The sequence below is a fragment of the Talpa occidentalis genome, unplaced genomic scaffold, assembly GCF_014898055.3.
Source record: "Talpa occidentalis isolate TD23 unplaced genomic scaffold, MPIMG_talOcc4v2.1 talOcc4.16, whole genome shotgun sequence".
Taxonomy (NCBI): Eukaryota; Metazoa; Chordata; class Mammalia; order Eulipotyphla; family Talpidae; genus Talpa; species Talpa occidentalis.
Window position 1 is genome coordinate 34,519,168 of NW_023601653.1, and position 22,572 is coordinate 34,541,739.

The window sequence follows — 22,572 nt, forward strand, 5'->3', positions numbered from 1 at the left end:
AAAAAATTCCTTATGTAGCATATCCTGTCTATAGTCCATAAAGTTCTCATCTTATAGTTCTGCTAATTACCATTAAAAATGACATGAATTTCAATTCTAGTTAACTGTTGAAACAGAAAGCACCTGGGTTATCTCTTGGGAATGCACAAGCTGCTACAGCAGACCTGGGACTGGCGATGTCTCTAGAAATAGTACCAGGCAGTTACCTTCAGGTGACTAAATGAGGCTTCATCTCAGCACAGAGCTTAGAAAAACCTTAGGATTCATCCAGTTTGCTTTGGTGAGGAAATAACACAAAGAAGAATACAAATGGACGTCGAATTTATCACAACACCCAGTCAATTTTCAAACAGGTAAGAGAATCTTTCATGTTAGCATTACCAGGTTAGAGGGCAAATACTGAGACTTAGGTCTGTGTCTGTTCATAGGCGTATCAGTGAGTGAGTCAGCAGAGAATCTTTGTGATATCGAGGGAAATATGTTTAGCCTCGAAGCTGGAGATTAAAAGAAAATGCTATGCAATACTTCAACATTTTTAAACATGAAAGACCCTTCCACAATCTTATGATGTGTCTTATAAAATTTGTCACCATCCTATGGAAAATGGAATTATGAGTTCATCCACTCGGACAGCACTGAAATGTTCCAGAAGGGCTATGGAATGGAAGAGATATATTCTTTGTTTTGTTTGCTCTAGTTTCCACACAAACATTGGGGGAAAGTTGACTTCTTGCATTTATGATAACTAGAAAAAAAAAGGAAAGAGAGAGATGTTTGTGGTAGACAAAGTCACTAAATCTGGATGTTTTTATCATAATAATCATCTTGGGGACCATGCCTTTGCAATCAGACTTCACTAAAAGACTAGTCAGTGTCTTCCATGGCAATCGGATGTGGGGGACCAATGAATGAAAGTTGGTGACATGAGAATCCCTGGCCTAATTCCCAACTGGGGACCTCAGCTTTGTTGTTTTCCACCAGTAAACCAGGAACCTTATTATTTAAGTATAACTGTCCTCATAAGAATTATGACACTCATTAAAAAATTACATATGAATTCATTAGTTAATCTGTGCAGAAGTGCTATCCTCAGGTGAGAAGTCTCACAAAATGTTTAGTTCAAAAAATATGTATTAAGGTCCCACTGTGTCTAGACATTGAATGTAGATCTGGGCATGTCAAAATTAAAAATTAAAATTTAGTTTGAGAGTTTAAAAATAATATCATGGTTCTGGCATTGGTACAAAGCTATATATAATTCTGACTTTGTCTGTTGTCCACAATGATAAATAACAATGTCAAAATGTAGTCCATCTTGTATTGCCATCCATCTTAATAACATTGGATTAACAACCTTTCTGATTCAATACTGAAGGAAACAGTCATCTTGATGACACAAATATATTATTTGACTCAAGAAGTCAATCTCTATTTTCCACAAGATATAGGACTGCCAGGTTCTCTTTCTCCTATGTCTCTAGTATGAAACATGAGTAGATGATAATGCAAATGATAGGCAAGATTTTAGAAATACAGGTGTTTAATGATTTTCTTTTAATCGCTAATGCATGTGTAGGTTTTAAAGTGAGGAGTGCTAACCTGTTTAAATCTTACACTATTCAACAGAAATTAAAGCCTTCAAGATGTGGCTTCTTAAATTGTACACCAAAATATCTTCCCCTGCAGCTTCCTCAATCTTAAATTTATTTTTTAAATTGCTAGCATGAATTACTCAGTCGATAATTGATGCTTGATTGTGTTGTATGAAATTAGTCATTTCTATATTTAGCTGTAACAAGGAGGAATAGCTATATATAGTCTTCTTTGTTTTTCTAATCAATCCATGTACTTCTATTAACAATTTAATAGTTCGATCAGAGAGATAGAGATCTTAATAAATACCATAGTCCCAATCGTGCTAAAAGGAAAATAAAAAGTATTGCTGGGGAAATTGAGAAAGACTAACAGGATGAAATAGGCACAGACATGCTGAGCATTAAAGCTCTGCTTTAGACAACATCCCTGTGAATCTTTCTTTTCTAGAAATAAGATATTCTGCAGGTGCTAATCACTAAAATAAGACGTTATGGAAAATTATGCTCTTCTTATTATTTTGTCATCTCCTGCAGATGAAAAAAACAACAACAACCAGAAGAACATTGACTAAAATGTATTCTACATTCTGTCTTTATTCATTTTTAGTTATGCAGAAAATTGTTAATTCTCACTGTGACAGAACTCAAGATTACCAACAATAGAAGCTGAAAGGACACTAAATCATAGAGTTTCTGTCTGCAACTCAAAAGCACATGTCAATAAACCTCATTTCACTTTACCATGTTTCCTGGGGAAGTGGGTAGTTCAACAAAAGAGTGGAAAACAGAACCCGATTCCAGTCATTGAAGTGAAACGTAAACTACTTCATGGAGAGAATCAAAATAAAAGTAAATTTGTAACATCCTTCCACAAGTGTTAGACTCCAAACCAGCCTTGTGATAAGACAGATGCTTCAGAGCTGTGTGGTCTCCTGCTTCCTCACAGCTCAAGCTTTTGCATGTGAAAAGTTGAAAGTTCAGAAGGATAAATAATAAATATATCCTCATTGATTGAATATAAGCACATGAAAATAAAGGGAACCAACTCCCTGTTTACCATTATCTGGAAGAAAGAACGTAGGGGCCTGTAACAATTGCTTATTTCCTTATTTTTTATTCTTTTTTTAAAGATTTATTTATTTATGCATACAAGAGCTGGGGTACAGGCCAGAGGTGTGGGGGTTGGGTATGAGAAGATTAACCAAAGACAGAGTGGGGGAGCAGAACAGACAGACTGACTGGAAGTACACTGCTGAGGAGAGCAGCAAGGGAGTCAGGAGAGGTCTGCCACGCCATGTGGGTTGCTCCCTGGGTGGCTGGGAATAGAACTCAATAGATTAACTCAATCGAACTCACTAGGTTAACCCCTTGTGCCACCAGGGAGGCCCCTAATTTCTTTATTTTTTAAAAAAGGTGGTATTTATCTATTTGATGACTTGGGATGATATCCGTTTCTCACCAAAAAGCAAAATGCTTGAGGAGTTAAGAATTAGAATTTCACCCTTGAACATCTAGTGGCAAGCATCCTTAAATGCACTTCGAAGTTAGTTTAGTCTTATTTCTTATGTGTCCTCTGTCCTCTCAGGAAAGCTGCCTGTGAAAATTAGTATTTTGCCAGCTTGGTGGAGTTGGAGGTAGAAACCTCAATTTATCTGACCTGGTTTTTCAGGCAGCATTCACCTAAACATTAAGCCTTTGTCATCCAGGGTTTCTGCTGGACCCCTATACCAGTCGTTTTTGACTCACGCTTTTGGCTGCTGTGCTCTGCCTCCATGAGAAATGCTGAAGGAAGGGGAGGGGGAGTAACAATTTAGGGGCCATTGAAAGGGAACACTGGAATAAGAACAACAGAGAAGAAATACCATGCAGTACAAGATGAAAAACAATCAGGAGAGATGACTGTAGACATTTCTGTTGACTAGAACATGTAATAATGAGACTTGAAAACTCTGTTCAAAGCAAGTAACTTGCTATTATATTTGTTTACTGTACCCTGAATAATATCTATTTGTGGTTAAATCGTGATTTTTCTCCTGTCTGAAGAACTTGTATCAAACCTCTGTTTTCTTCTATTTCATCCATAGATGTAACTTGTATAAAAATATTTTTAAGTACAAGTAGGTATGAAATCACAAAATATAGGAATGATAGTACAATAAAAGTTTACAGAGTCTAATTTTTTTTTTTTTTTTGTAATTCACAGAAGACTTACTCCTCCAGTGAATTTGTACTTAGAAAAGTCAAGACCTTCCCCATTTCATGACTTTCAAAAATATCTTACTATGTGGATGAGGGTTTACTCCAAATTATATAGAACCTTAAATTTTCAAAACAATGAATAAAGTTTATTTATTTAATTGCCAAATTTCACAAGTCTCAAAAGGCAAAAGAGGAGCTTCTTTTTTATATAATAATGTTATTAGGGGATATGAAAGGGGACACTAATTAAGAGGTAATATTAAAATAGAAAAGAGAGAGTAATGAAATGAAGAAAAAAACTAGGTTATGAAAAGCTTTTCAAAGGAGTAGAATCAGGACTTCTATTCTAAACCTCTAAGTTTAACTCTGTCTCAATAGCAACATTTAATGTGTAGTAGTAAAGAAGAAAAGGACAGTGAATATTAATTTAATTTAATTCAGTATCTACAAAGAGTCTCCTATACTATTTGGGATTTGGCCTGAGTGTTCACCGTCATGGTTAGGAAGGAGTAAATAGAAGCTTAGATTCTGAAAATGTGACATTTTGTCTTTAAACCTCAAAGATAAATTCTCTCTAGAAAGTGCATCATTTTTGGTAAAATCAAATTATTTTGACCATTGATTTTTCCTCTGGCCCAGATTCCTTCATTTCTATCTTGATAAGTATAATAACAATCAATAAATCTAAACACTTGAAATCCAATCAGGCCACTTCTCATTTTCTTGGTATTGCTAATATTGTCTCAGCAATAATGTATTATTTTGTTTTCTATGCTGGAGATACCCATGATGAAGTGAAGACTAACAAGAAAAGGTTTAGAATCCATTTGCCTTTGGGGAGGGGGGTATTGGGGATGGGTGTGATAGCTACCTTACAGTGCCATGGGTTAATGGCTGAGTAGCAGAGATAAACATCCCTCACATCCCTGCCTGAAAAGACAGAGGAAGCAGGCCTTTCGAGACTAAAATGCCAACCTTATTGCTGACAGGAGTGTTGGAGATGCAATTTAGGAGCATGATTACAATATCCTCTAAGACTGTCCCTCCTTGGGAAGGTTTCCCCACCAATCACAGCAGCAGTAAGCAGCCCTTGCAGAGACAGAGTCTTTATAACTCATTTCACCACTAGCAAACAAAAACCACCACAGTACATGTCCTTTAGAGGTAAGCTAACCCCAAAATGAAAGCACAAATCTGCACATGCACCCATATATCACTCCAAATGCACCAGTTATAGAGCTCATAGCCCCTCCACTAGAGAGCGTGAAGAGAGGAAGAATCCAGAAATATTACTTGATTGGAGTTACCATCAGACTGAATTAGAATAAGGTTGAGGCACAAATGTTACTTCCTAACATCATGGAAAGAAGAAAGTCATAGAAATGTAATAGTTATAGCATCACATTAAAATGGATATTTGTATGACGTATGTGATATGATTAATATATATACACATATACATATGACGTGAGATGATATGACATTATCGAAGCATCAGAAAATAGCTGACACTAAAAATACTACCGTCTCATCTCAGAAGTTTCTCTGATAGGATAAGCTCCTATGAACAAAAGTTATTTCTAATTCTTTGTACTCTAAATCTTCTATCATGAATATATTTAATTTTTATAATTAGAAAGATACAGGGGGGTTAAGATGCAACCTGTGGAGCGATCCACAGCCCCTGCAGCACGAGTTTGATCCCTGGCCAGGGAAGTGACCCACATGGCGCAGCACACCTCCCTGACTCGCCCGCTGCTCCCCTCAGCAATGTATTTCAGTCGATCTACCTGTTCTGTTCCCCACTCTGTCTCTGGTGAGTCCTCTCACACACACACCCCCGCACCTCTGGCCTGTACCCAGGCTTGTGTGCATAAATAAATAAATCTTTAAAAAAAACTATCAAATTATGGGGCTTCCCCTAGTGGTGCAGGTGGTTGAGCGCAGCACTGTGAAGCTGTCCGCAGCCTCTGCAGCGTCGGTTAGATCCAGGCCGGCCGGCAAGAATCCCACATGGCGTAGCAGACCTCTCCTGTCTCGCCCTTGTCAGTCTGCCTGTTCTGTTCCCTGCTCTGTCTCTGATGAATCCTCTCACCCTCCCACACATCTGGCCTGTACCCCCAGTTCTTGTATGCATGAATAAATAAATCTTAAAAAAAAAAACTATCAAATTAATCACAAGAACTAACACTGAGTTCATTTATAACCAATACAGCATGCTTAGAATAATTGCATTGTTTTTGTCTAATAGAAGCAGGTTTCAAAAAGTTGATGAGAAAATCTTCTATTGTTTCCCCATGATAAATGGTGTACTCGTCAAACTCTCAAGACATATTAATTACAAGTCAAAAATAAATTGTGTTAAACTGTTTCTGGGTGTTTTGGAATAACTGAGCAATTCAGGTGAACTCTTTAGCCAAATAACGCTTTTACTCTCTAACCAAATATAACTTTCTCAAGATCAGAGTCCTGATTTTGTAACCCTTTCTACATCTACCAGGGAGCCCAGATTCTTCCATCTAGTTACTACACACATGGTGACTGTGATGATTCATGTAGTCCTTCATTTTACAAAGATTTATTAAATACCTATGTGCCAGACACAGCTCCAGAGCTGGGGCTAAAACAGCAAACCAGCCTAACAAGGTCACACACCAATGGAATCCACATCTTAGTGAAGGGAGATATACAACAAGCAAATAAATAATTAACAGTCAGAACGTGATAGATGTTGTGAGAAAAAGAGAGTAGCGAGTGGCTGGGGGGTAGTCCTCTCTGGAGAGGTGGTTTTTAAACTGAGAACTGAAAGGCCTGGCAAATGCCAAGGCTATGAGGTAAAATGAACAAGGCATGTTTAAAGATCTGAAAAAAAGACCAAGTGGCTTGAGAAAAGGGTACTGGGTAAAGTTCTGAAGTAATGAGTCAGACAAAGTAGGGCTTTGGAAGCTTATGGAGTTGAATTAAATTCTAAATATGCTAGAAAGTTGGACCTCCTTGGTGGCACAGGGGTTAAGATTCAACCTATGAAGCTATCCACAGCCACTGCAGCACAAGTTCGATCCCTGGCCAGGGAGCTACCCACATGGCTCAGCAGATCCCTCCTGACTTGCCCGCTGCTCCCCTCAGCAGTGCATTTCAGTCAGTCGGCCTTTTCTGTTCCCCACTCTGTCTCTGGTGAATCCTCTCACCCTCTACATTATTATACAATGTGACCCAGTTCTTGCACACATGCATAAATCTTTTAAAATAAATAAATAAATAAATACTATAGAAAGTCATCAGAGAATTTTAAGAGAAAACAAAGCAGAACTCATTGAAAAAGAATAGATTTTAAAATGAATGCCAAAGATCTCCCATAGGTCAGCGATTTGTATTCTGTTCAAAGACATGAAAGAGAAACTTCTTCTTCATTCCTGGGTTCACTTGTTAATCCAATCTCTGGCCCAAAAGGGGAGACTCTTTACCAGGAATAAGTTAAGAGAACCAGAGTAGCATTGAGGGGACATTCCCTTACAGGTGAGTAGATTCCTCCTGATAGGCTTTATTCTAAAGGAGGCTGAGTTCTTTTGTGGCTGTTGGGAATTCAGACTGGACTTCCCTCGGGGACTTTGAGGACATCTGTCTAGAGATGGCCATTTGATCTTCCTTTTCCTATTGGGGCCATCTGTGCTCCTGACTCCTATGGGGATGACCATGATGAGGAGATACCTAATGACATCAAGAAGAGAGAAAGATTTAGAAATCTGCTACCTCCCAGGCAAAAATAATTCAACCATCCTTTAAAAATAAATAGCTGAAAGTCAATCAATACTTAACAGTTTAAACTTAATGCTTGTGCCTATATTTCAATGCTACATTTTAATCTGTTTTGTCGGATTGACTTATATCTCATAGGCATAATGCACATAGGCTTTGACTTCTTTTGAGGAAAGTTTAGTGACCAAAGAAAGTCTTAGGACTTCGTGGTACTTCCTTTGCAGTGGAGGAAGTCACGTAGGCCCCAGGTAAAAAGAATTGGCAGAGGAATCTTTAACAAGACAGAGACCCAATACATTTAAGAACAGATGGAATTTGAACTCTTTGAATTTTTTAATGTTTAATTTTTTTCTGTATATTTATGTATTTATAATTTCAGTAAATACTTGTTCTTGGTTGCTCTATCTGCATTGCATTACTTACTACTGTGAAGTAGCTTGCTACTTGTATTTGGAAAAAGCATTTTGATGTCTTTGAAATTAAAGGCTTAAATGATAGAAATAACCAAATGGGTTTAAATTGAAATTAAAATATATCTAGCTCAGTTGTATGGCAACTTTACGTGTGACACTGTTGTTATTGCCATGGAAATGCATGTTCTATCAGAGTTGCTATGATTTCACATGATAGGATGAGAAGGAGCTGAGTTTTGAGCATCTATCAAGAAGGAAGGAGGTAGCCTAATCCTCAAACTGCAGGGAGTTATAGGCTTTTATTTCCTCTGAAATAAAATTCTCATATTGTCTAGAATCTTTTCTTTTTCTCAAATTGCACTTATATGTAATGTGTGACACATATTAGATCCTCAAATACAAATTTGTCTGTTTGTCATGCATTTCAACATTGCCATTTTATGATATATAGTCAGGAATTATGCAAGCACTGGGAATCAACCCAGCTTTTCACAGGCCAGCGGAGAACTGAAGCAAATTATCCAAATTTTGAGGCAATGAACTAGATGATGGCCATTTAAACTAATCACTTCAACTCACTTGTTTGCTTTAGTTAGGTAGTCTAAATTTCTGTTTCAAAAGCACAGTTTTTATCTTCTTGCGAAATTGCCTTTTTGAGTGATTTTTCATCTTGAGTTCCCATTCCACTCCATGTACCATTTCAATCTGAGGAACATAGACTTTAATACTGTTTCCACAGTGACGGGCCTTGGGTTAATCACAGCTCTGGGGACTGAGTTCTCAGGCGTGTACTTAACCCCCTGGCTCTTGGTTCCCAGTGCAGTCTGTTGGCTTCAAACCTGCCTCTAGGGATCAGAGAGAGTGCCTGCCTGCTCACCCTGCCTGATAAACAGTCACTGAACCAATGGCTCCTCACCAGGGTTTCCAATACCCCCTCAAGAATCCTATCTTTGGTCTTACAAATGAAGGGGAATAAACAGGCTCCAATACAATGTCCACAGCCACCAGCAGCTGCACAGCCTTGCAGAACTGAAAGCTAGCTGCTGGGTGAAAGGCCTCTCTTCCTCAGAGCCACCAGGTGGACTGAGTTTTCCTAACCTCTTGGGTTTTTTTAGTGGAGACATAGAGAATTTTCAAAAGTATATTGTTTTTGTCATCACTTCATTTTCAAATTCTCATCCTTCAGGGTTGAGCTCAAATCTTACTTTCTGTAGTATGTTATGTTATTATATATCTAAATCACTATTAGACATTAGGAAAGGATAGCAAAAAGTTGTGTGCCATTAGATGATTTTTATTTAATTAAAAATGAATTAGGGACAATGTTGATATAGGTTTTCTTCCTACCCTGAACATCATTCTCCTTTTCCCCTCCACAAACAGGTTATACTTTATTGTTGTACTGTTAGGTAGAGATTTTCAAGAGTTCTGCCTTTCTCTAGATCTTATTTCTTTCTCTGTTTTTTTTTTTTTTTTTTTTTTTGTGTGTGTGTGTGTGTGTGTGTGTGTTTTTGTTATACAAGAAGTATAGTTTCAGGTCCTATGGTAACCAAGCCTTACTGACTTCTACCCACATGAAAATATTAAAAGATCTGAAAATGTAAAAGCTGTTGGGAGCTTCATCTGGGTTGGCCAATTTGACTGGCAACCATTAAACCTCTGTTGACCTCTCTAGCTTCCTCTGATTCCTGTAACATTGACCATTTGGTTGAATCATCAGTCATTTATTTCATAACAACTTTATGTATTACAAAAAGTCTAAAGTCTATAAATTCTTGAAGCAGTATTATTTTCCTTTTGGAGCAAACAGGGAGAAAGACCTGCGAGAGTTCTTACACTAGTATAGATTACACTTGTAAGTCAACCTCTTTATCAAAGAAGTATATCCACAGAAGTGTGTCTTATTTGATGAAACAGATGATATTGCTGACATTCAATTGTTATTGATAACCTACTATGGTCAAGTTAGTGACTAAAGCATTATAAAAATGTAAGAAACATATAAAGGTTTGGTTTCCCCACCTTGCAAAGTATCTATCTCAAATGATGAAGGTGCATTTTTGAAAATACTTGGGTTTTAACTAGTCTATGGGTTAAATGGAATAATGACACCAATGACTTAAATTAATGCTATATTTTTGCACATCTTTCTTTTGTTTTTCACTGGGAGCAAATCATTATTAAAAAAAAAAACAACTGCCAAGTCTGGCACTACAAAACTTACATAGTGTCTTTTTCTATGACTGGATGTGAATGCAAACTATAGATGCCCTTCAGATTGGATTATTGAAATACACTTGACAGCATATTCTATTCTGTGATCTAGATTTGAGCTAGAGCAAAATAAGCCAGCAAACATTTCAATGAAATTCTTTATCAATTGTTCTTTTGTTTGAGTTATTGATTAAAGCTAGACAGACTGTATTATTATGCAATGTGCCTTCTTTTTAACTGACACCATTTAAAAGCTCACATAAAATGTCCCTATGATTGTATCTCCATTAAAAATGCGATAAAATACCATGAGAGTAAAGTTATCAAAGTTACCATTGTAGTGACCAGTCGTCAGTCAGGAGTTGAATGCCCTAACCCAAAGACTTACCATAATTTGAACTTTTTTTCTTTTATTTTTCAGACACTGCAAATGGAAGTAAATAAGCTGAATATAACTTTGCTTCAGATATTCCGCCAAGGAGTGGCAGCAGCTTTAGGACTCTTACCCCAGCAAGTGCACATCAATCGCCTCATTGTAAGATGCCTACATGTCACATTCCCAGAGTACAAACTTTGATCTTGATTGAAGGGCTCAATAATAGAGCAATAATAAAGAACACCCATGCGGTAGTTCTATGATCCATGAGCCGAAGTTGGCATGCCACTTGTTTTTGTAAAGAAAGTTTTATCACAATAAGCCACACCCACTTGCTTACCTATTGTCCATTGTTGATTTCATGCTAGAACTACAGAGTTGAGGGGTGCAACAGATGTTTAGCTCTCCTGAAGGCTGAAATATTTGTTACCTGGACTTTCACAGAAAAAGTTTGTCAACCCTCTCATTGTTCAATCTAGCTATGCTGGTAGGTATGGACAGAGGGGTCTAAAATACTTTTCTCACTAACCTAACAGTATTCCCAAAATATTTTGCCTAAAAGAAAAACCCTCTGGATCAGTTAAGGCACTGCCTCCAGACGGTATTTATTAAAACCCAATAAAACCAAATCAGTAGGATGACGGATTCTGAATGTCCAAGGCAGAAGATTTTAAGAAAATAACAGAAATGAACATTAATCCTTGGACAGCAATCCAAATGGAAAATAAGAGTAGACAGTCCTGACAAGCCTAGAGAAAACTAGATGGATGTGTGGGGTGAAGATGAGGTAAACCCAAAGGATCTATTGTAGAGGGTCCACTTGAGGCCCGTCTATCAATCACCCACATCCTCTCTTTCCCGCCTTTCCTCAGTGTTTGGGAATCTTGATGTCACCCAATGGTATGTTCCCACCTCCACTTGAAGGTGGGTGTGAGCTAAAGTAAAGAAAGGCAAATTCAAATCAGATGATTTTGTCTTTGTAAAAAGCTAATTACCTCGGGTTCCTGTGAAAAAGACTTTGGAATTATCTTAGTTTTAAATTGTTCTTAATTTCCAATGCAATGGGAACTCAAGCAAAGATTGCACATTTTCTTGCCTTAAATGCTTCTGCTCCTGCTTGAGCACAGCTTTCCACTGCTTCAACAGCTGCATTTCCAGCTATGGAGAAAAATTGCTTTATATTTTGGTTTAGAGATTTGTTTCTTTCATTTTTCTGCATGTGGTAGGTTAGTAAGTTATATCATTCCCCAAAATAAGTTTTATTCCAGGAGTCAAATATTTCCAGGACTAAATAAGCTTTATTAAGAAGCAGTTTTAAACTCAGTACCATAGAAAAGGAAAGATAGATTCCCCAATATCTTGAAAGAGTAAAATAGATTATTTATATCCAGTTACATTACTACATTACTCAAGTGAGAATACTTAGATATTACAGATGTGTTAGACCTAGACCTTATTTTATATATATGTGGATATCTTTTTTGTGTATAAATTTAATGTACATAATAGCATTTTGCAGGGATAAGAGAGGGATTTGCCAGTCCCAGGGGAGATGTGCATATCTTTGAAGAATGTTAGTAGCATTTATACACATCTGTTTCTAAGGTCACTTATAATAAGTGGAGCTCTAATACCTGTGGCAGCAAAGCGAGGTGATTAAGAGTGTGTGCCTTGGAGATAGACAGAAGCAAACTCACTTTCCAGCTTAGCCACATCCCAGCTATGTAACCTTGAGCAAGACACTTTGTTTCTTCATTTGCAAAATGGAGATAACCAGAATGCCTCTGCCCTGAGGGTGTTTTGAGCATTAAATGAGATAACAGACAATGTACAGAGGTGCCTGACAGACACAAAACAACTATTCTGTTTCTACTCCTGTGGTCATTAATCAGAAACTATTTTGGTTATTATAAATACATCTCCCATTAGTAGCATGCTATTCTTAGTCATTGTCTGGTGTTCCCTGCATATACGGAAGCATTTTTTCTGGGTGGCTGGGAGTACAATGATACTCCATTTTATACCTGACTGAACTTCTGATAAATTGTATTGAAAGAAAATTTTCTAGCAAGAGAGAACTCTGTGTATTAAAAAGGAAATATTAACAATAACTCCTTTCTCTAAGTGCATTGTATAAGCTATAAAAAAGATCTGTGAATGACAATATCATTTTTGTGTGCTATTTGATTTTTTTGTTTTCAACTACTTATGGCAAGAAATCCCCTGGCTCCAATTCAGTGAATAAATTAATAATAGGAAAGTATCATATTACTATACAACATATGTCTTTCTGCCAAAAGATAGACTTTTGAAGTATGACATATTTAAGGTTCAGAACAGAATCAAGGAAGCAAATTCAAAGCTCATCTAACCATAGTTAGTCTCACATTCACATTAGTAGAGCTTATAAAAAAATATGGAGCAATGATGTCTAATAATTATAGTATAACATCAAGTTTTACTGAATTTACTTAATGTGAAATGTTTCTTTAAACATAGCTACTCAGGAAACATCTAAATAATATACTTCATCAGTTACAATATGGAATATAAAATAAACTAGCATCACTAAATATAAAATTTCAAATATTGAGGTGTCCATTACCTGAAAAAATGCCATTTGAAGATATCAGGTTTTGGACTGCTAGGATTAAGTGTACACGAGAATAATAAGTGTGGTCAGGAAAATGCCCTATGGGGTTGTAGGATTCTGACTTCATTTAATATTTGCAGAACAAAAGTAAAAACATTTCCCAAATTGTGTAAAGCGTCTATTAACAGATACAAATGATATGATATGCTCTGACTAGGAAAAGAAGAACAGCATCGAGCTATTTGTGTCTCCCATCAACCGAAAAGCAGGCATTCCTGATGCCCTGCCGGCTGAGGAGGTGTTGCGTTCACTTAACTTCAATGTTTTGCATCAAAGTTTATCCCAATTCGGAATTACAGAAGTCTCTCCTGAGGTATGTCGTTGCATGGATGACTTCATTTAGACATTTGCACAGTTAGCAATGTTGGTGACCCAGCCCCAAGAGGGGTTGAGATGAAAGCTGTTTACTGCGTGTTATTTGATAATAAAACTCTCCCCTGAGGGTCAGAATTCTCTGATCTTCACATTATGTGTTTATTCCTTCAGGAAATTCATTTCCACATCAAAGTTCCACTTTTTAACGCTTTTTTCTCTAAGACTTTATGGCATTGTAATTTTTTTAACTTACCCAGGAAATTAGTTGGGAGAATGCCATTTAGATATATTTGTCAGTAGATTACTTGAAACTGCAGTGTCCAAGAAATACCCTCAAGTCTTCCTTCTTTAACAGGTGCATCCCTCATTGACTTAACTGCCGAAATGGTCACCAGATAGTCACCTTTTTCCACAAACTTGGAATTTATTTGAAATGTGTTTTTTTTTCTCCTTTTGTTAAGGGACCCATTTTAAGAACTGTCAATATTTTCTTCATATGTTTATATTTTACAAATTTGACATTTTTTAAGTTTCACCCCCACCTCCACCACCCTCACTCCTTGAGTGAATTCTGTCCCTCTTTGACTTTGACTCCATCCCACTCTACCAAATTTGCTAGAATACTCATCATTCTAAACATATGTCATTAAATTTACTTAGAACTAGACCTTGAAAAAAACATGTGAACATTTTATAGATATAGTAAGAAAGGCATAGAAATTAAGTGACTTTGTTAAGGTGACAAAGCAAGAGAGGTATAAAGCAACATTTAAATCTAGATGTCATGATTCCTACTCTGTTCTCCTTTGTGGCAAAGTATACTGCCTCTTATGTCAGCAAATATCACAGGTATGGTATAAAAAACTTGGGTACAAGACTGAGTGTGAATCTTAAAGCCAGCACTTAAGATGTGTGTGTATCCTTAGGCAGATGATTTATCTGTGAGATTATGTCTGACTGCGTAGAGCCTCCATTTCTCTGAGCCTCAGTTTTTCCACATCCAAAATGGGTGTCGTAAAAAAAATTAATAGTAAGGATAGTCCTCACCTTATAGACTTAAAATATGCATTAAATTTAAAAAATATATGCAGAAATCCTCATAGAATGTGGGCACTGAACAAATATAATTCAAATGCAAGATGGATTGGCAGAATGAAAAGGTATGTCACTGAACCATGAACACACCTCTGATTGGTCATCCTGCATTTTGATTTGTTCTCCTTCCTGCTCCCCACACTCAGTCACACACACACACACACACACACACACACACACACACAGAGTTTTCTCTCTTGCCACCAGATCTGATTTTTCTAAAAGCAAATCTGACTATGCACTCCTAATTTCAGGATTTTTCTCTGCTTTCCTAAATGCTGCACAATCATGTCTGGATTTCTTAATATGGTACAGGATATTTAGTGTGCTGGACTTTATAATTGCTGGGTAACACTCTCCCCATTTATGCTTCAGCAATTCTAGACTTAATGGAGACCATGGCAGCTCATACTGTTTCTTCCTGCCTTGATTTTGCATGTGTTGGTCCATTCATGTACCTCTTATGTTGCAAGGTCAGTCTTCAATAGAGCAAATCCTCCCCTTGCACCTCCAGGGTCATGGGAGCTCATTGCTTTTGTGTTCTCATTGGGCTTCAAGTTCATCTGTGTACTGTAGACCTCTTCAGAGAATGTGCCATCCATTTTATCTGTGTCCTCAGTGCCTTCATTCAGGTGCCTGGTATACAATGGGCACACAGATAGCCATGCAGAAATGTCAGAAAAGTAAATGAAATAACAAACAAATTAATAAAAGAAAATTTAAAAACTTTCAGCTGATGATGGGAACACAGGACATTGATAAAGTTACCTCATAGTGAATCAGGGTTTGAGGGAGCAAGTCCAGAGCCCGAGAGCCCCAGGTAGGCTCTTTCTCAGTTCTTGCCTTCAGTGAAAAAAGAATTCAATGTTGAGATCAAAGTTACAGAAATGCAAGAGATTTATTGATAGATAGGAAGATGACAGAAAAGTTCTCTAAGTGGAGGAGGGTCCCAAATGGGTAGCCAATTGATAGACAAGAGGAAGGACAGGAAAGCTCTCCAAGTGGAGAGAGGTCCCAAGTGGATAGCCCAGGAAGTGATGAGAAATAGGTGCTTACACGGGTATAGTGGGCAAGAAGTGGCCATTGGGTGGTGTCCACATTGTATCTCTTGATGATCCCCATTGACTGGGCCCATGGGAATCTCCTAGCCTACCAAGGTCCACTGAGTTTGCCCACATTACCTGACCTACCTTTCTGAAACTAACTTTGGCCCATTGCTTTAGTGTTGTGTTACTGTTTTGGTATTCTGGACATTCCAGTGTTCACTGGGGTGGGGGAAGGAGTAGCTTCCTGGCCTGTGATTGTTCTCCAATCAGACTGATATATAGTCTTGCATTCTTGGGGCACCCTGTTCCTAACTGACTGCCTATACTGTTTCCTTACTTCCTCCTTCAGTAGTGTCACAGGAGCTTCGAGGAAGAAGTGGCCACCTCATGCTTCAGAAGGCCAGAGCAAAGGATCAGCATGATATTAAATATCCAGACCCATTTCATACCCGCATGTGACTCCAAAATGGGCTTCCTTTTGGACATGTATCAAACCAAACCCCATTCTTACAGTTCAGTCTCTTTACAGATAGTCTTGTTCAGGACAATTCTTCCTTAAATTGGAAAAAAAAAAAAAAACCCACCAGATTAAATTATTCTGCTTCCTGTAAGCTTTCAGTGAATAAATTAAGCATTTCTCCCTGTTGCTTTATTCTGAGTTTAAATACCATGAAAGCGTTAGTGATATAGCAGCTCAGTGACTCATTTGTGAACCATACAAAGAGAAGCACACCATACAAAAAGACTAGTTAAAATCAGGTATTGGGGTGTCCTCCAGCACACCCCAGCCTGATAAATGGAGGGAGCTTACCTGACAGCCTGTCACCAACTATTAGCCCACTAGCCACAGCCTCTAGTGTACTTGGATTATGAAAGGGGACCTGCTGGTCAACATGTGCTATTTTCTTAAATTGTGGACATCTAGAAATCAGGATATTTTACATTGTAGGAGATTAGAAAGTGTTTTAATTGGCTATAAGGTGTATTTCATCAAGGACACATGGATTGTTTGAGCCTTTTGTTCAGGCACTCTAGAATGTGCCAGGTGTCCTCTCTGACCAGAAGCTCTAAGTGCAGAGACAGGAGAAAGCTGGCTGCCACGAGCAAGGGCCCGCATGATGGTCTTCAGGACACACAGGGGCAGGGACACTGCATAAGATTTGTTGATAGTTGTTTCAAGTTGGTTAATGGTATTCTATGAGTTTCCCCATTTACTTATTCATCTTTGTGGGTAATGTTTAATAACATCTTATGACTCAACTGATTCTTTCACATTTCTGTCCCAAAATTATAGCTCTGCTATCGTAGCATATTTAGCAACAGAAAAATGGAATATTGCAATCTTGTTTTTCACCCTTCACAGGAATTACAGAATATTATGAATGATGTCTCTGAGCATCTATTCTTAAGCTTTTAATTACTTTCAGGAAAAGATGTGTTTTTGTTGTTACCATTTCCTTATTTGCTTGATTTTTCTTTAGACATAAATGACTCTTGGGAAACAAAGAAAACTACAAAATAGAGAATTACTCTTTTTATTTCCTGTTTCCCTTCCTAATCTAAGTTTCTTGGGAGAGAAGATATTATTCCTTTTACATATTTTTATGTGGTGCCTAGAATGTTGTAAGCACTAAAATATTATTTTAAGATTCTCGTAAAGATAAAACTAGACTTCTTCTTGCCTAATAAGTCAAATCTTAGGGAAATAAAATTAAGTGCATTATTTTAGTTTCTATTTTTAAATGTTTTTATAAAGTTCATTAAAAATCTATTAAAATAATAAGTTCTGCATTGATATTGAAAACAGGAGTTAGAATTTCGCTGTGGTGGTTCAATTGCAAGTTACTCCAGTTTCACAGATCTTCTATTTCAAAGGAGGAAGCTACCTTCTTTAAATACAAACTAATGTGCCATCTGTTACTTTTATAGAATATTTGCCATAGCAAATAAATATAAATCATAATCCTCTAGTTCAGTGATGTTCCTGTACAGTAGAAGCATTCACTCTCTGTCTAAATTCCAGACCCGGCTGTGTAGTGCAGCCAAGCTAGGATTAACATATGTCAGGCCATTCAGACCAAATTGCTCCCTGGCATATAATAGAGGGGAAGGTAGCATCTACGTAACACTATCAAGTTGTTGTAATATAGATTTCATTTATCTGCCTAAGTCAGTCAATTAGCCAATTTATAAAATTTCCACTTCAGCCTTATTCTTTTTGCTTTATCTCTCCTCAAGAGATGTCTTCCAAAGTCTGTATCATCTCTCTTAGCATTTGAAATCTCTCCCATTACTGGGGATCAGAATTGGTTTAAAAAAAAGAACAAGCAGTGGTGGGGTGAGAGTGAGGGATGGGGGGACCCAATGGAGCATGGTGGAGGATAATTGAGGCACCGGTGTTGAGCATGGTATAAAAATAATGCATTTGTGGGGGTTTGAGCCTATCACCTCCCAAAGATGTAAATGAACTTTACCTCAAAAAATATGATTTAAGGGCCTCCCTGGTGGCTCAAGGGGTTAAGCACCGCTCTATGAAGCAATCTGCAGCCTCTGCAGGACCAGTTTGATCCCCGGCCAGCCAGGGAGCAACCCACATGGTGCAGCAGACCTTTCCTGACTCACCCACTGCTCCCCTCAGCAGTGTAATTTGGTCAATCTGCCTGTTCTGTTCCCCCCTGTCTCTGGTGAATCCTCTCACCCCCTGCATCTCTGGCCTCTACCCAACTCTTGTATGTATAAATAAATAAAACTTTAAAAATATATGATTTAAAATAAATAAATAAAATAAACACAAATATCTAAAGATAGAAGAACAAGAAAAATAGAGTGTTCGGTGCATCAAATGATTAAACTGTATATGAAATAGCCATTGTTATCAATGCAGGAAATGCCCCAAATGAAACAATGTCCAGCAACTTCCTTCACTGCAACCAGGTTAAAGGGCAAAGTGATGTAGCTCTCTATGAAATAAGCTATAAAGATGGCAGATACAGAGGTTTTGGGTTCACCCAGTAAATGAACCTCTGATTTATTGAACCCTCAGCTCCCTGACAAAATATAAATGGCATAGATTGACCTTATGCAAGGGTTGGATTGGAGATTCCTTTGAATTATAATTTTTTTATTTGTGGGATCTGGACTCCAAACTTTTCCATTTATTACCCTGCCCTTATCAAGTCTTTAAGATCTCTGTACAAATATAGTAGTGCTCAGCAGGAATAGCATGACTCAGAAGGAAATCTATTTACCAAGAAAGTGCAGTGACTAAGTTCTAGGAGTTCAAAACATGTGTCTTTCTAACTGGGGGTTTGGGGTGGGGAGGGTAGTTAATTCTTCCATCATCACTGCTTTGGTTAAAAAAGAAAACAAAGCAGATTTGTCTTAAGCAGAAAGGAACATGCTGATATTCCAGGAGGTGTAGAACTATAGCAGGAAAAAAGAATGAACCAAAAATCAGGTTAGAGTCACAAAATCTCTTTCCACCCACAGAACCACCGCTTTTTATCCAAATTGTACAGGAACTAAAGCTTAGATCTTCATACTTAAATTTGACAAGTTTATGCTTCCTACTTGAAGGCTTAACTAGTTTGCTTTTATAGCAAGCAATAAATGCTATTAAGTTGCCTTGCAAAAAAAAAAAAACCCTCATTTCCATATTTATACTTGATTTCCACAGAAGTTTTCTTGTCTATTAGCCATGTTTATAGAGACATTGGGATACAATATGATCTCACCAAGGTAAAAGAGTAAAGGACAAGCTGTTACTTGAACCCAAGATATCTTTCCAAGGGTGTAATTGGTTTCTAATCATTTCATCAAGTATTTTCACGATCTCCATCTACTAACAATTTACATATCTTTAAGATACATCTCTAAATCATTTATAGTATCTTTGAATTTCTCTATGTCCTAGAAATTAGGCAAAATATTATAGTGAGCACATCAACTGTTTACAAATGAAGGAAATAGAAACTCAACTAATGTCTAGCACAAGTCTCCCTCAAGTGAGTTTGTAATCACAACTGAACTCAAAGGTCCTTTCTGTTCCATCTTGATCAACTCCCCACTAAGACTCATTTGAGTTCCAGGATGAAAGTTGTCATAAAATTTTTTTCAAGGCAAATATTTCTTTTTTGTCTGATTTACAAACATTGAATGGATTTTAGTTTTCAAATTAGTTGAAAAATAATTAACAATGATTTCAAACTTTTGATACCCACAAGGATATGTTTTGCCTAAGGCTTTTCATTTTATTTTATTTTCTTCTATTTTATTGAGACAATTAAGATTTGTCATTTCTCAACATTCTGTGGACTGATGAGGATCACATTAGGTGGCATTTCTGCTTGATGTACTTTAAGCCAGGATCACACCGGTGGACACATTAAGCTGTGGGAACTCATCTGCTGGCATGCCAAAAATTATCCCCCATTTTCCATGGCTTCTCTCTATGTGACTTTTCATCATTCAATATCTTGTTGTTTAAGGCTTTCTTAGTCATTGGAGACAATAGCCAAAGATAGACAGGTACTCTATATAAAACAAGGAAAAGGCAGCCCTCGACAAAATGGAATTTTACATGAGTTGAGCATCTGACTTGATTTAGAGTTTATAAAATTTCCTAATTGTGGAACATTTAGTTTCAAGTTTAAGTATCTTTTACTGTAATCTATAAATTTCACAGAAGTATAAAACTTAATTGCATTCTAAAACTTGACTTTAGTAGATGTGTTCTTTTTATTTTCTTTATTATATATATTTTTTACTACATTAACATTGGTTTATAACTCTGTATATGATTCGGAAATATAGGAGCCCACCGCCTCAGGTGTATGTTACCACACTACAGCCCATGTGCCTTTAAAAAAAAAAAAAAGAATGTTTAAAATAGAATTGCAAAACCCATTCACATCTTATTCATGCTTCTTCTCCATCCTTCCACCCCCCAAAAAGTGAGCAAACAAATAAGAATAATTGAAACTCTTTACTTCACCTTTGAGTTTCAAATAATCCTTGACTTTTTTGGTGTTCCCTGCTGCTTTAAATAAAATATAATATCCTAACAGTTTATGTGGTTGGGACAGTATGATCAGATTTTGACAAAGTAGTCAGTTGTTTTTTGTTTTGTTTTTTTTTTAAGGTTTGATCAAAAAGGGAAAGAGGAAGTGGCCCTGACATTGTCACTCTGTTCAGTAATGAATTGTGAGATTTTGTTTGCACCTGTTTCACTTTTCTTTAAAAGTTAAGAGTAAAATTACAGCACGGAAACCAGGGTGTTGGTGTTGTGGGAGGGGATTAAAACCGAGGAAGAAAGCTTCTGAAACAATTTCCTCAACACAGAAAGAAACAGAACTCTCTTACCTATGAACCAGGTAGTTTCCAGGAGCGACTATGAGGGACAGTCAGGAAATCTGGGACCCACGATGCCAGGCTGAGCAGGCTTGCTCCTGTGTGGGAGATAAAATAATCTCCTAATGTCTGAGGACGGCAGTCCGCTGCCTTAGATCAGTTTGAGAAGCAGCTCTGGCAGCAGGGGATGTAGGTGTGTTCCACTACACAGAATGGAATAAAGCTAAAAATATGTTTAGTGTCTGATAAGAACGCCAGTCTCCTCAAGCTCTCATTTAACATCGGACTTTCTGTTTTGCTTTTAAAGAAAAATGTTTTACAAGGACAGCATGAAGCGGACAAAATCTGGAGCAAAGAAGGATTTTATGCTGTTGTCATTTTTCTCAGCATCTTTGTTATTATAGTAACGTGTTTAATGGTAAGTTTGCTTCTTTATATATTTAATCCTTTGCTGATCCCACTGCTTAGTGTTTTTGGCTACGTTCCCATTCAAAAGAATGTTCAAAAGACCCGGAGCAGAAAGCAAGGTTATGATCCTGTTAGAATAGGAATAGTTCATGTCTGACAGCAGAGTGAGAGTTAAAGGGAAATCTATGGAACTATGGTTTCTGACCTGCAGAATAAGGCAGGCTTTTAGTAACCGAGGCTTTTAGTAACTTGATCAACCCTAAGACTGAAGCTTTAGAAGGTGACTCCCCAAGGTCACTCACTGAAGCCCTCTGGGTTAGCACAGTGTCCTGGGCACACTTTGGACTGACTTTATTTCTTCTTCTTTGTTGTCTTTGTGGAACTCAGGAAAAAATTTTAAAAGAACTATGTCTTAGAGGTTAGCTTACTCCTTAAAGAGTAGTTCTTAGCTTCAATTTTAATGGCCCTTGAAAGGATTCTGTGAAATTCCAGGCATGAAAGGAGATGATCATAATCTCAAAGACTAAGCAACCCACTGCCAACTAATTTTTTAGGTGCATGAATAATATAACAAGTATACACTGTAAATTACTAAATTATAAATGTGTATCTGTAAAAGCATATTTTAATATAAAATAGAACCCCAAATAAGCCTAAACCAACTAACCTAGGCAATGCTAATTGGTATTGAATGAGTTAACATTTACCCTCCAAATAGACTAAGACTTTCTATTATTTGGAAATTTCTGTAATGCAACTTAAAATATTTGAAATTTACCAATGAGTTTGAATATCTTTTTTCCTGTGTACTATGTTATTTCAATATTGCACATTTAAGACACATTCCTTCCCTAGTGTTTAAATAACCAAAAAAGACATCAGACTTATTCTTTCCCCAATTCTGCAGGGTTTCTCACTGGATTTTATCCCCTTGTGCTCCTCCTGCTGGGATGGGGTTTGTCTTAGAAAGATTAGGGCTCAGTTCTGAAAGACAAAGGCAGAGTGAGTCTAAACTATAAGGATATAAAACAATTAAGCCTTGACTAGGGTGATAATGGACATATTTCCCTACAGCCTAAAATATCAGAAATGGCGAGAACACCCTCAAATCTCCATCACAATGAATGCAGAAGCAGCTCCATAAGAACTTTGA

At 37.2% G+C, this 22,572-nt stretch overlaps 1 protein-coding gene across 1 annotated transcript in view; it reads left to right on the forward strand.

The window, feature by feature from the left end:
• Positions 1–22,572, forward strand: part of PTPRR (protein tyrosine phosphatase receptor type R) — a 245,899-nt gene that overhangs the window by 101,530 nt on the left and 121,797 nt on the right. Inside the window, exons 4-6 of the mRNA XM_054696760.1 lie at positions 10,599–10,712; positions 13,364–13,519; positions 21,319–21,429. Coding sequence (XP_054552735.1) covers positions 10,599–10,712; positions 13,364–13,519; positions 21,319–21,429 — 381 coding nt within the window. The remainder of the gene's footprint in view (positions 1–10,598; positions 10,713–13,363; positions 13,520–21,318; positions 21,430–22,572) is intronic.